Below are 13,129 nucleotides of genomic sequence, written 5' to 3' on the forward strand. Positions count from 1 at the left end.
GTCATATCATTTATTATAATTAATAATTTTAAATGATAATTATAAAGAATTCTGATAGCCATCTAACCACACTTTTGAACTGTGGGATCCACACAAGTGTTGCTCAGGTTCACCCCTACATATCTGATATCCTTATGGGAGGGATAGCATTTATGATAACACCCTTTTATTTACATATTTGACGCCCCATGCAAGGTCATCATTTATTCATAAAAGAGGCATCATAAATTCCCAACAATTTACATCTTGAAAGTTATATAGCAGAAGTAGTTGAGAGATGAGTGACATTTATTTTTAATTTGTGAATCATTTATTCAATTTTAACATTTTTGCACAAGTGCTTAAGTAAATCTGTGGCAATACATGGATCAATGTTTGGGAAAAGTAGAGTTTTGTGCAGATTTATTGTGAGACAGCTGTTTTAATGAACATCTGTTGAGGTATTTATTTAGTTTGTGAATGTGTGTGGTTTGTGTGCAATTTGTAGGTATAAAAACTTGTAACAATTTAAATTTACTTGGAGAATAAATTTCCTGCAAATTCAAGCATGCACAGGAAGGAGACAGTTAATGCTCATGACTGTATGATAATAGTTGGTGTAGTCACCGTGAGGTCACCCAAAGGTTGGTAGACTCTGGTTTTGAAGCTTGAAGTTCACCATTTTGGTTGTCAAGTCTTTCTTTTTAGCTGCTTTTTCACCATATTATTTTTTTTGCAACATGCAAAGAATGGATAGGGAGGGTTAGGGTTAGCAAGGGACAATCCTTCTTCTAAAAGAACAGCCGACTCCTCAGAGTGTCTTCATTTCAAATAAACACTGAACAAGACATTTTTAAGTGACCAAAATGTTCCAGTCAACTTTATTGAAGGTGAAAACACACTTTGATAGGGTCAAAGTTAAAAGATTAAATCACACAGTGCACTGTGGAAGCAACATGTCAAACATACAGTAGCCACACCCAAAAGCATATCCTGCTTGATCATCCATTTGATTTAAAGGGGACCATAATTTACAAAATGAACATCATGTTGTATTGACAAAGAATCAAAACTAATGATTGGGACCATAAACTCAATAGGGAAATGGTTAATGAGTTAATACATCATCAGCTCATATTGCTATTGACTTATTTTTGCAACTTGTGTAGTTTCCCCCTGCTGGTCATGAGAGAAAATGCCTGTTGGACTCACTCTTCAGGCCCAGAAAATGCTGGTTATTTTTGGTGTTTTGTGTTCAATGTTACTGTCAATTCATCAACAGTTTTCTTCCTTTTTTAGGTTCTTTGTTCACCATGGACAAATGCAAGACAAACAAAGTTTTTTTTTTCAAGAATTCAAGGTAGCATAGAGTGAACAGTGGCTTTACCAATGGTCCTTTTGGGGATTAAGTGTTCCTCTAAGTGTCATAGTGTCTCCCCAAACAGCCTGCAGTCTTTCTGGACATGTTAATAAAAGCCAACATACTATCAAACTTGAAGCAAGATGAGCATTCCAGACCCAAACAGGTTATTTTTGCTGAAAAGCAGGAAAATCAGAAAGGGATTCACTGGAAATCTGATGCCATTTCATGAAACAGTTTGTCTACTATTCTCTTGGAAGATCTGCATCCTCTTTCTTCTTCCAGAAGGCATCCAGAGAAAAGTAATACAACAGTGGATCCAAGCAGCAGTTCACGGTAGCGAGACATACTAAAGGTGGAGGTGCAGTCCCATTAATCAATAAACTAAGAGACAAAGGCAGGAAACATATGATAAACATAACCAAGTTCATGACAAAAATCAGCATGACATTGATCTTGTTGTTGACCCTTGCTGAGTCACTGAGATGTGTGTGAAGGGTCCAAGACACCAAAGTGGTGCACACAATGTTGACTGCCAGCATGGTGAGCACTAACACCGGCTGAGGATAGACCATTGCTGATATTTGTGGCTGCTGTTGAGGAAATTCAAAACAGGTGGATTTATTGTAGCTCTCTAAAAATCTTGAAAATTTTACCCTCTGTGGGATGTTAAACACCAACACAATCAGCCAAGCGAGCCCAACAGCTTTCAGAGCGTTGCAAGTGGTCCGAAGATGGCGTGACCTCAGAGGATAAACCACAGCCAGCAGCCGGTCCACGCTGATGAAGGTGATGAAGATGGAGCTGGAGCGGATGTTGTCACGAAAGAGCATTGTGATCAAAGTACATGCCCCACCACTCAGAGGCCAGGTGCCCGTGGCGTAAAAGTAGACCCTCGTGGGCAAGGAGATGACCAGCAGCAGGTCAGAGATGGCCAGGTTGACCATGAAGACAGCGCTGGGGGTTTTGAGGCTGTGGTGTCTCAGCAGAATCCACAGTGAGACAGCATTGAGAGGCAGACCCAGCGTCATAATAGAGCCGTAGAACAGAGCATAACCCAGCTTGGGCTCAGGTCCAGCTTCCATGGTGTTGTTCATGTCTGTATGATGAGAAAAGCAATGATTCTGCGTTGAATACTGCAATAATTAGTCCCTCCCTCTGCTCTCTATCTGTGTGGAGGGGGATGAGGTGTGAAGATTGGGTAGCAGTTCAAAAATGCAACAGGAAATGTTTGAGTCTAAACACAGACCACAAATGTCACTGTGAAGTTAATGAGATGTACTCTATGTTTTGAGCAATTTGAAATGTAATATGTTCCAACTAAACACCTAAATTACATATTTTAAATCACATCTTGAAAGTTATATAGCAGAAGTAGTTGAGAGATGATTGACATTTATTATTAATTAATTAATTATTCAATTTTAACAATTTTTCAACAAATGTATAAGTAAATCTGTGGTAACACAACAGGGCTTTCATGCACATCAATGTTTGCAACAAGTAGAGTTTTGTGCCGATTTATTGCGAGACAGCTGCTTTAATGAACTTATGTTGTGATATTTTTTGTAGTTCATATGTGTGGTTTTTGTGCAACAAAAAACGTTGTTTTAAACTTAAATTTACTAGGAGAATACATTTCTTGGAGATGGTCAATGCTCATGACTGTTTAATAATAGTAGGTGAAGTCACCGTGAACCATTGTTTGTAGACTTTGGTGGTGAAGCCTCGAGTTCACCATTTTGGTTGTCAAGTCTTTCTTTTTAGCTGCTTTTTCACCATATTATTTTTTTTGCAACATGCAAAGAATGGATAGGGAGGGTTAGGGTTAGCAAGGGACAATCCTTCTTCTAAAAGAACAGCCGACTCCTCAGAGTGTCTTCATTCCAAATAAACACTGAACGAGACATTTTTAAGTGACCGAAATGTTCCAGTCAACTTTATTGAAGGTGAAAACACACTTTGATAGGGTCAAAGTTAAAAGATGAAACCACACAGTGCACTGTGGAAGCAACATGTCAAACATACAGTAGCCACACCCAAAAGCATATCCTGCTTTATCATCTATTTGATTTAAAGGGGACCATAATTTACAAAATGAATATCATGTTGTATTGACAAAGAATCAAAACTAATGATTGAGACCATAAACTCAATAGGGAAATGGTTAATGAGTTAATACATCATCAGCTCATATTGCTATTGACTTATTTTTGCAACTTGCGTAGTTGCCCCCTGCTGGTCATGAGAGAAAATGCCTGTTGGACTCACTCTTCAGGCCCAGAAAATGCTGGTTATATTTGGTGTTTTGTGTTAAATGTTGAGCCTTAAGAAAAATGCATGTGTTTGAGAAGTACTGGGTACCTGACCGGATAAAAAGGACTTGGATTAGCCTATGTACATGTTCTGTGAGAGTCTGTTGACAGACGTTCTGACATAGTTTTTCTGTTGTTAAATAGGGCCCCTGTTTACTGTCAATTCATCAACAGTTTTCTTCCTTTTTTAGATTCTTTGTTCACCGTGGACAAATGCAAGACAAACAAAGTTTTTTTTTCAAGAATTCAAGGTAGCATAGAGTGAACAGTTGCTTTACAAATGGTCCTTTTGGGGATTAAGTATTCCTCTAAGAGTCATAATGTCTCCCCAAACAGCCTGGAGTCTTTCTGGACATGTTAATAAAAGCCAACATACTATCAAACTTAAAGAGAAATGAGCATTCCAGACCCAAACAGGTTATTTTTGCTGAAAAGCAGGAAAATCAGAAAGGGATTCACTGGAAATCTGATGCCATTTCATGAAACACTTTGTCTACTATTCTCTTGGAAGATCTGCATCCTCTTTCTTCTTCCAGAAGGCATCCAGAGAAAAGTAATACAACAGTGGATCCAAGCAGCAGTTCACGGTAGCGAGACATACTAAAGGTGTCAATGCAGGTGTCCCGAGAATTAATAATCCAACTGACATAGGCAAGAAGCATATGATAAACATAACCAAGTTCATGACAAAAATCAGCATGACATTGATCTTGTTGTTGACCCTTGCTGAGTCACTGAGATGTGTGTGAAGGGTCCAAGACACCAAAGTGGTGCACACAATGTTGACTGCCAGCATGGTGAGTATAATCGCAGACTGAACATAAGCAATGACTGGTCCATTATGGTGGGGATGATGATGGTTATGGTGATATTCAAAACAGGTGGATTTATTGTAGCTCTCTAAAAATCTTGAAAATATTACCCTCTCTGGGATGTTGATCACCAACACAATCAGCCAAGCGAGCCCAACAGCTTTCAGAGCGTTGCAAGCGGTCCGAAGATGGCGTGACCTCAGAGGATAAACCACAGCCAGCAGCCGGTCCACGCTGATGAAGGTGATGAAGATGGAGCTGGAGCGGATGTTGTCACGAAAGAGCATTGTGATCAAAGTACATGCCCCATCACTCAGAGGCCAGGTGCCCGTGGCGTAAAAGTAGACCCTCATGGGCAAGGAGATGACCAGCAGCAGGTCAGAGATGGCCAGGTTGACCATGAAGACAGCGCTGGGGGTTTTGAGGCTGTGGTGTCTCAGCAGAATCCACAGTGAGACAGCATTGAGAGGCAGACCCAGCGCCATAATAGAGCCATAGAACAGAGCATAACCCAGCTTGGGCTCAGGTCCAGCTTCCATGGTGTTGTTCATGTCTGTCTGATGAGAAAAGCAATGATTCTGTGTGCTTTATTGAATACTGCACTAATCAGTCCCTCCCTCTGCTGTGAGGGGTGAAGATTGGGTAGCAGATTAAAAAATGCAACAGGAAATGTTTGTGTCTCGACACAGATCACAACTGTCACTGTAACATTTATTAGGGCCTCGGGGCAATCGCACCAAGCACTGGTCCCATACAGTAATAGCTGTAGGGACCAGTGCTGCACTACTGTTATACTGTGGATTTCTTCTTTTTCCTCTTCCGGATGCAATTTCGTCCCGCTACTAGTCCTACAACTTGAAGAGTTGCAGGACAAATTATATATCAAAACGTGCGGTTTGATCGGGATCAGTGTGCTATTACTTTTCTCTACAGAACACGAATTTTTCGCGACGTTCTCTGGCATAATTTCACCTAGAGACTCCATTTGAACTTTAAACAGTAGACACAAGTCTTGTGTATTGGTGTATTAATCCACGTTTCGATAGGTCATATAGTTTTTTATCAATCCCTGTTCAATGACCATGATCATTTTTGGAGAAATTCTGAGATTATAATGGGTGTGTATTGCACGGAATGTTTGTGTCACAGTGTGTGACATCATCGCCAGAGTGTAGAGGGAGAGAAAAAATTGTCAAAAAATACGTTTGAAAACTGCGCTCCAGGCCGCAAATTCCACTCTACAGAAATAATTTATACATAGAAACGTAGGAAAATTTGTCTTCTCCCTCACAATCCTCTGGTAAAGCTGTCAGAGTTATAGTTTGGGCGTACGACGCATAGATGCGCCACCAACACCACTAACAGCCTCATTGGCTCCCATATTAAAAACGCAGGAAGATTTCGTAAAAAAGGAAGATGGAAAAGTTTTTTTAGATCGCTCTAACAAAGCTATTTTTAAATTTTTCTTGAAAAAAATCATATGTAGACGTTCAGGAAGAACTCGGGACGCTCAAAATGAAGTCGGATCAATGATCGGTATTATGGTTTTGCCAAAAATGCTTTCTGTTCGAGGCCAGAAATTTCAGTCTGTCCACCTCTGCTGTCATGCCGGAACAGGTGCCAGTTAATTCTGTTGATTGCTTTGATCTGATTGCCTTTGATCTTTGATGTGATTACAGTTACAGATACACACGCACACACATGCACGTAAGCACGCACACTCCTCACACATGCATACACATGCTTCAAACACACACACAGGTAACTTTATGCGATTTTAATTACACACACACACAGGTAATTTTATGCGATTTTCGCTACCTACACACACACACACACACACATTTTGAGGATAAAGGGCAGAGTTTGAAATCTCTGAAGAATCTCATCATAGTGTACACACACCGGCAGTAGCCCCCGTGGCCCTTTCAGAATATCCCCAAGGGAAATTTTTTAGTTAAATGTACTCTACGCTTTGAGCAATTTGAAATCTAAATTTGGTAATTTGATTACAATCATATTCATAACAAGAAAATTTCCTCTGGGGAAATTCTGAAAGGGTGTGTACACTATGATGAGATTCTTCAGAGATTCTTCAGAGATTATATGCATATGTGCGTGTGTGTGCATGTGTGTGCGCATATCTTTGACTGACAATGACCATTGTGTGTGCGTGCATGTATCTTTAACTGTTATTACATTAAATGACCAGTGTGTGTGTGCGTGCGTGTATCTTTAACTGTTATTACATTAAATGACCAGTGTGTGTGTGCGTGCGTGTATCTTTAACTGTTATTACATTAAATGACCATTGTGTGTGTGCGTGCGTGTATCTTTAACTGTTATTACATTAAATGACCATTGTGTGTGTGCGTGCGTGTATCTTTAACTGTTATTACATTAAATGACCAGTGTGTGTGTGCGTGTGCGTGCATCTGTATCTGTGACTGTAATCACATCAAAACATCAAAGCGTGGGGTCGACCAATCAGAGCAGAGCAATCAACGGAATTAACAGCTGTGGAATCTTCTGGCACAGTGAAAGCAGCCAGAGGTGGGCAGAGTGAAATTTCTGGCCTCGAACAGAAAGCATTTTTGTCAAAACCATAATACCTATCATTGATCCGACTTCACTTTGAGCGTCCTGAGTTCTTCCTGAACGTCTTCATATGTTGTTTTTTTTAATAAAAACGAAAAAATAGCTTTGTTAGAGCGATCTAAAAAAACTGTTAAATGTCAGACAGCTCAGAAATCTTCCTGCGTTTTTAATATGGGAGCCAATGAGGCTGTTGGTGGTTTTGGTGGTGCATCTGTGCATCCTACGCCCAAACTATAACTCTGACAGCTTTACCAGAGGATTGTGAGTGAGAAGACAAATTTTCCTACGTTTCTATGTATAAATTATTTCTGTAGGGTGGAATTTGCGGCCTGGAGCGTAGTTTTCAAATTTATTTTTTGACAATTGTTTCTCTCCCTCTACACTCTGGCGATGATGTCACACACTGTGACACGAACATACCGTGCAATACACACCCATTATAATCTCAGAATTTCTCCAAAAATGATCATGGTCATTGAACAGGGATTGATAAAAAACTATATGACCTATCGAAACGTGGATTAATACACAGATACACAAGACTTGTGTCTACTGTTTAAAGTTTAAATGGAGTCTCTAGGTGAAATTATGCCTGAGAAGTAGACATTTAAATATCTCCAATTATTGTTCTTTTTCGCTCATTTTTTGTCGGTCGTCCCATTCATTTCAATGCAAAATTTTGGGCAGTTTTTCGAGACTTACGTCACGAAAAATTCGTATTATGTCAAGAAAAGTAATAGCACACCGATCCCGATCAAACCGCACGTTTTGATATATAATTTGTCCTGCAACTCTTCAAGTTGTAGGACTAGTAGCGGGACGAAATTGCGTCCGGAAGAGGAAGAAGAAGAAATCCACAGTATAACAGTAGTGCAGCACTGGTCCCTACAGCTATAGCTGTATGGGACCAGTGCTTGGTGCGATTGCCCCGAGGCCCTAACTAATGTCACAGTGACAGATGTGATCTGTGTCGAGACACAAACATTTCCTGTTGCATTTTTTAATCTGCTACCCAATCTTCACCCCTCACAGCAGAGGGAGGGACTAATTAGTGCAGTATTTAATAAAGCACACAGAATCATTGCTTTTCTCATCAGACAGACATGAACAACACCATGGAAGCTGGATTTGAGCCCGAGCTGGGTTATGCTCTGTTCTATGGCTCTATTATGGCGCTGGGTCTGCCTCTCAATGCTGTCTCATTGTGGATTCTGCTGAGACACCACAGCCTCAAAACCCCCAGCGCTGTCTTCATGGTCAACCTGGCCATCTCTGACCTGCTGCTGGTCATCTCCTTGCCCATGAGGGTCTACTTTTATGCCACGGGCACCTGGCCTCTGAGTGATGTGGCATGTACTTGGATCACAATGCTCTTTCGTGACAACATCCGCTCCAGCTCCATCTTCATCACCTTCATCAGCGTGGACCGGCTGCTGGCTGTGGTTTATCCTCTGAGGTCACGCCATCTTCGGACCGCTTGCAACGCTCTGAAAGCTGTTGGGCTCGCTTGGCTGATTGTGTTGGTGATCAACATCCCAAATAGGGTAATATTTTCAAGATTTTTAGAGAGCTACAATAAATCCACCTGTTTTGAATATCACGATAACCATCAACATCCCCACCATAATGGACCAGTCATTGCTTATGTTCAGTCTGCGATTATACTCACCATGCTGGCAGTCAACATTGTGTGCACCACTTTGGTGTCTTGGACCCTTCACACACATCTCAGTGACTCAGCAAGGGTCAACAACAAGATCAATGTCATGCTGATTTTTGTCATGAACTTGGTTATGTTTATCATATGTTTCCTGCCTTTGTCTCTTAGTTTATTGATTAATGGGACTGCATCTGAACTTTTAGTATGTCTCGCTACCGTGAACTGCTGCTTGGATCCACTGTTGTATTACTTTTCTCTGGATGCCTTCTGGAAGAAGAAAGAGGATGCAGATCTTCCAAGAGAATAGTAGACAAACTGTTTCATGAAATGACATCAGATTTCCAGTGAATCCCTTTCTGATTTTGGTTTGGATGGGAACCCCTTTTGCCTTCAAGTTTAACAATGTGATGGATTTTAAAAAATCGATCGATTGTGCCTTTAATAAAATGTTAATCTGTCCGGAGCTTATATCTCTGTAGGCCTATAATGCATCAGATTTCAAGTCTTTAAATTTATGTTAATCATTCATAGTCCATGTCAAGTAAATGTGTATATTATTAAAATCAAAAATTGAATTTACTGTATTATTTTTCAGGGATTTTTTTGTTCTTTCTACATTATGTGCAAATTCCATAAAAAAGTGATTTTTTTTATCACAAATATTAACCATAAAATGTACGTTGAAATCTGTATATAAATATAATGGGATATTATATTTTTTTTTTTGTTTTTTGTAAAAAAAAATTACAGTACTATTCAATTGCTTAATGGTCATGAAAGTTAAATTACAGTGAATTCTATGTAAAAAATAAAATAAAATATCATATTGCTGAATGTAAAATTAATTCTGTGTGTGTGTGTGTGTGTGTGTGTGTGTGTGTGTGTGTGTGTGTGTGCGTGCGTGTGTAAATAAGGAGATTTTTTTTTTTGCGAGTCCAAAACAAGTCTGTTTTTCCTTGTTTTCTCACAGTTTTATTCTGAAAATAAAATCACCTCAATCTGCTTTGCGACTCCAGCCGCCTTATTGTCCCAAAACAATTAACCAACCTGTTTAATGTGTGACAATACATAATTCATATACATACTGTATATTAGCATTATTTTTTAAATAAATCATCTGTAGAATAACTAACAGTTGTTTACTGTTATTTGACGGTGAGTGTTTTGACATTTTTGCTGCCAGACTTTTTACAGTTTTTTTTTTATTTTTATTTTTTTACCAGTGTAGCTGAGTGAATGAATCTTGTGTAGTTTATAGACTTATGCCATTTTGAGAAATCTATCAATTACACGCAGAGGATCTGTTTTCAGAGTGTTTCATCAATATGCCAGATCTGTCAGATATGCCAGTGGTGGAAGAAGTATTCAGATCCCTTACTTCAGTAAAAGTACTAATACCACACTGTGAAATTACTCCACTACAAGTAAAAGTCCTGCATTCAAAACTTACTGAAGTAAAAGTACAAAAGTATCAGCATCAAAATGTACTTAAAGTATCAAAAGTAAAAGTACTCGATATGCAGTATACTCGGATTGTTTATATATATTCTAAATATATTATTAGATTATTTGTATTGATGCTTTTATGTAAGCAGTGTTTTAATTTTGTAAAGATAGGGCTCATTTAACTACTTAATATACAGTTATGAGATTTATCAGGTGCAGTCATATACATTGACACATTTAAAGGTACAGTACAAGTGTAAATGTGGGAGAGGTAGTCTATGGATGACCATGTCCAAACCGAGTCTGTATTTGAAAGTGGGCAGTGGTATTCATTCACTAAATGAGAAAATGAATATGCAATATACAAACATTCATTATTCATATTTGAATGGCAGGGTGTGTGAAAAATAATGATGATGAAAATTAATTAATTAATTAACAGAAACAAAACACACACATATACAAAACACATTAGTCACATCAAAGGTTTTATCAATGAATAAAATATGTAATAATTGGGGACCATTTAGTTAGGAACGCAAGTGTAACCATGTTTACATTTGTTATATTTTCAAGAAAATATTTAACTTTTTCTCTCCATTGTGCTACTGTGGGGGGCCGTGGTTTCATCCAGGAGATTGTAATAATTTCTTAACAATTAGAAGAAGGATTCTCAGCAATTCTGAGAATAATCTGATTATTGTTTTCTGGATCTTTATTCCTAAACTTTCATGTTTTTTATGTTAAATCTCGACATGAGAGTAACTAAAGCTGTCAGCTAAATGTAGTGAAGTAGAAAGTACAATATTTGCCTCTAAATGTAGTGGAGTAAAAGTATAAAGTTACAAGTTGTTATGTGGTTAAAATAGATAACAGGAGTGGAAAAACGATTGTCACGATTCTCACTTCCTTTGCATAGGTTGGTGTGGTGTGATGCAAGAGTGAAATATAGATTATGACATGAGAAAACAAGTTGCTACTTGATGCAACACTGCAGCAGAAAACAATTTCAGAGCACAACATCAATAACAGCATCAGAATAAGCAAATGAACAGAGGAATAAGAGGTGTGAAAATTCAGCTAAAGTGAGATCACACACGTAACGCTTTTTTTGTACCTAAATCACAAAATTTTGAAAAATTAAAGCAAATTCTGTGTGGTTCAGTACTATTAGAGGTGTGTGTGTGTGTGTGTGTTTTTTTAATTTGGGGAGGAAAAACATGTAAGAAAATGCTGGATATAATATGCAACAATAACAATGGCAGTGAGTTGTTTGGATTAAATAATGCCTTTAAACTGATATATATTATGCAGTGATTGTTGAGACAAATAGATTGCCTTTGATCTTTGATGTGATTACAGTTACAGTTACAGATACACACACACACACACACATGCACGTAAGCACGCACACTCCTCACACATGCATACACATGCTTCAAACACACACACAGGTAACTTTATGCGATTTTAATTAATTAATTAATTTTCGCTTTTTCGCATTTTCACACACACACACACACACACACACACACACACACACACATTTTGAGGTTAAAGGGCATAGTTTGAAATCTCTGAAGAATCTCATCATAGTGTACACACACTGGCAGTAGCCCCCGTGGCCCTTTCAGAATTTCCCCAAGGGAAATTTTCTAGTTAAACGTACTCTACGCTTTGAGCAATTTGAAATCTAAATTTGGTATTTTGATTACAATCATATTCATAACTAGAAAATTTCCCCTGTGGAAATTCTGAAAGGGCCACGGGGGCTACTGCCGGTGTGTGTACACTATGATGAGATTCTTCAGAGATTTCAAACTATGCCCTTTACCCTCAAGGGGCGTGTGTGTGTGTGTGTGTGTGTGTGTGTATATGTGTGTGTGTGTAATTAAAATCACATAAAGTTACCTGTGTGTGTGTGTGTGTGTGTGCACGTGTGTGTTTGAAGCATGTGTATGCATGTGTGAGGAGTTGTGCACTCTTACGCGTGCGCGCGTGTGTGTGTGTGTGTGTGTGTGTGTGTGTGTGTGTGTATCTGTAACTGTAATCACATCAAAGATCAAAGCAATCAACAGAATTAACTGACACCTGTTCGGGCATGACAGCAGATGTGGACAGACTGAAATTTCTGGCCTCGAACAGAAAGCATTTTTGGCAAAACCATAATACCTATCATTGATCCGACTTCACTTTGAGCGTCCTGAGTTCTTCCTGAATGTTACATATGGGTTTTATTCAGAAAAATGAAAAAATAGCTTTGTTAGAGCGATCTAAAAAAACTGTTCCATCTCCCTTTTTCAAATATCTTCCTGCGTTTTTAATATGGGACCCAATGAGGCTGTTGGTGGTGTTGGTGCCGCATCTGTGCGTTGTACGCCCAAACTATAACTCTGACAGCTTTACCAGAGGATTGTGAGTGAGAAGACAAATTTTCCTACGTTTCTATGTATAAATTATTTCTGTAGAGTGGAATTTGCGGCCTGGAGCGCAGTTTTCAAATTTATTTTTTGACAATTGTTTCTCTCCCTCTACACTCTGGCGATGATGTCACACACTGTGACACGAACATTCCGTGCAATACACACCCATTATAATCTCAGAATTTCTCCAAAAATGATCATGGTCATTGAACAGGGATTGATAAAAAACTATATGACCCATCGAAACATGGATTAATACACAAATACACAAGACTTGTGTCTACTGTTTAAAGTTTAAATGGAGTCTCTAGGTGAAATTATGCCGGAGAAGTAGACGTTTAAATATCTCCAATTATTGTTCTTTTTCGCTCATTTTTTTGTCGGCCGTCCCATTCATTTCAATGCAAAATTTTGGGCAGTTTTTCGCGACTTGCGTCGTGAAAAATTCGTATTCTGTTGAGCACTGGTCCCTTCAGCTATTGCTGTATGGACCAGTGCTCGGTGAGATTGCCCCGAGGCCCTAATTATTAATTATT

At 38.8% G+C, this 13,129-nt stretch overlaps 3 protein-coding genes across 3 annotated transcripts; 1 reads left to right on the forward strand and 2 right to left on the reverse strand.

The window, feature by feature from the left end:
• Positions 1-1,186: 1,186 nt before the first annotated feature.
• Positions 1,187-2,469, reverse strand: LOC131970404 (lysophosphatidic acid receptor 6-like). The gene has a single exon (XM_059331789.1). It carries the CDS (start codon positions 2,434-2,436, stop codon positions 1,585-1,587), a length of 852 nt encoding a protein of 283 aa, XP_059187772.1. The 5' UTR covers positions 2,437-2,469; the 3' UTR covers positions 1,187-1,584.
• Positions 2,470-3,951: 1,482 nt separating this feature from the next.
• LOC131970398 (lysophosphatidic acid receptor 6-like) lies at positions 3,952-5,017 on the reverse strand. The gene has a single exon (XM_059331783.1). The coding sequence runs from the start codon at positions 5,015-5,017 to the stop codon at positions 4,151-4,153; it is 867 nt and encodes a 288-aa protein (XP_059187766.1). The 3' UTR covers positions 3,952-4,150.
• Positions 5,018-8,167: 3,150 nt separating this feature from the next.
• LOC131970401 (lysophosphatidic acid receptor 6-like) lies at positions 8,168-9,442 on the forward strand. Its single transcript, XM_059331785.1, has one exon. The coding sequence runs from the start codon at positions 8,168-8,170 to the stop codon at positions 9,029-9,031; it is 864 nt and encodes a 287-aa protein (XP_059187768.1). The 3' UTR covers positions 9,032-9,442.
• The last annotated feature ends 3,687 nt before the right edge of the window (positions 9,443-13,129 follow it).

This window comes from Centropristis striata, chromosome 4, assembly GCF_030273125.1.
Source record: "Centropristis striata isolate RG_2023a ecotype Rhode Island chromosome 4, C.striata_1.0, whole genome shotgun sequence".
In the NCBI taxonomy this organism is placed as follows: Eukaryota; Metazoa; Chordata; class Actinopteri; order Perciformes; family Serranidae; genus Centropristis; species Centropristis striata.

Coding starts and splice junctions, on each gene's coding strand:
- LOC131970398 (XM_059331783.1), bottom strand. CDS start 5,017: ATGAACAACACCATGGAAGCTGGACCTGAGCCCAAGCTGGGTTATGCT.
- LOC131970401 (XM_059331785.1), top strand. CDS start 8,168: ATGAACAACACCATGGAAGCTGGATTTGAGCCCGAGCTGGGTTATGCT.
- LOC131970404 (XM_059331789.1), bottom strand. CDS start 2,436: ATGAACAACACCATGGAAGCTGGACCTGAGCCCAAGCTGGGTTATGCT.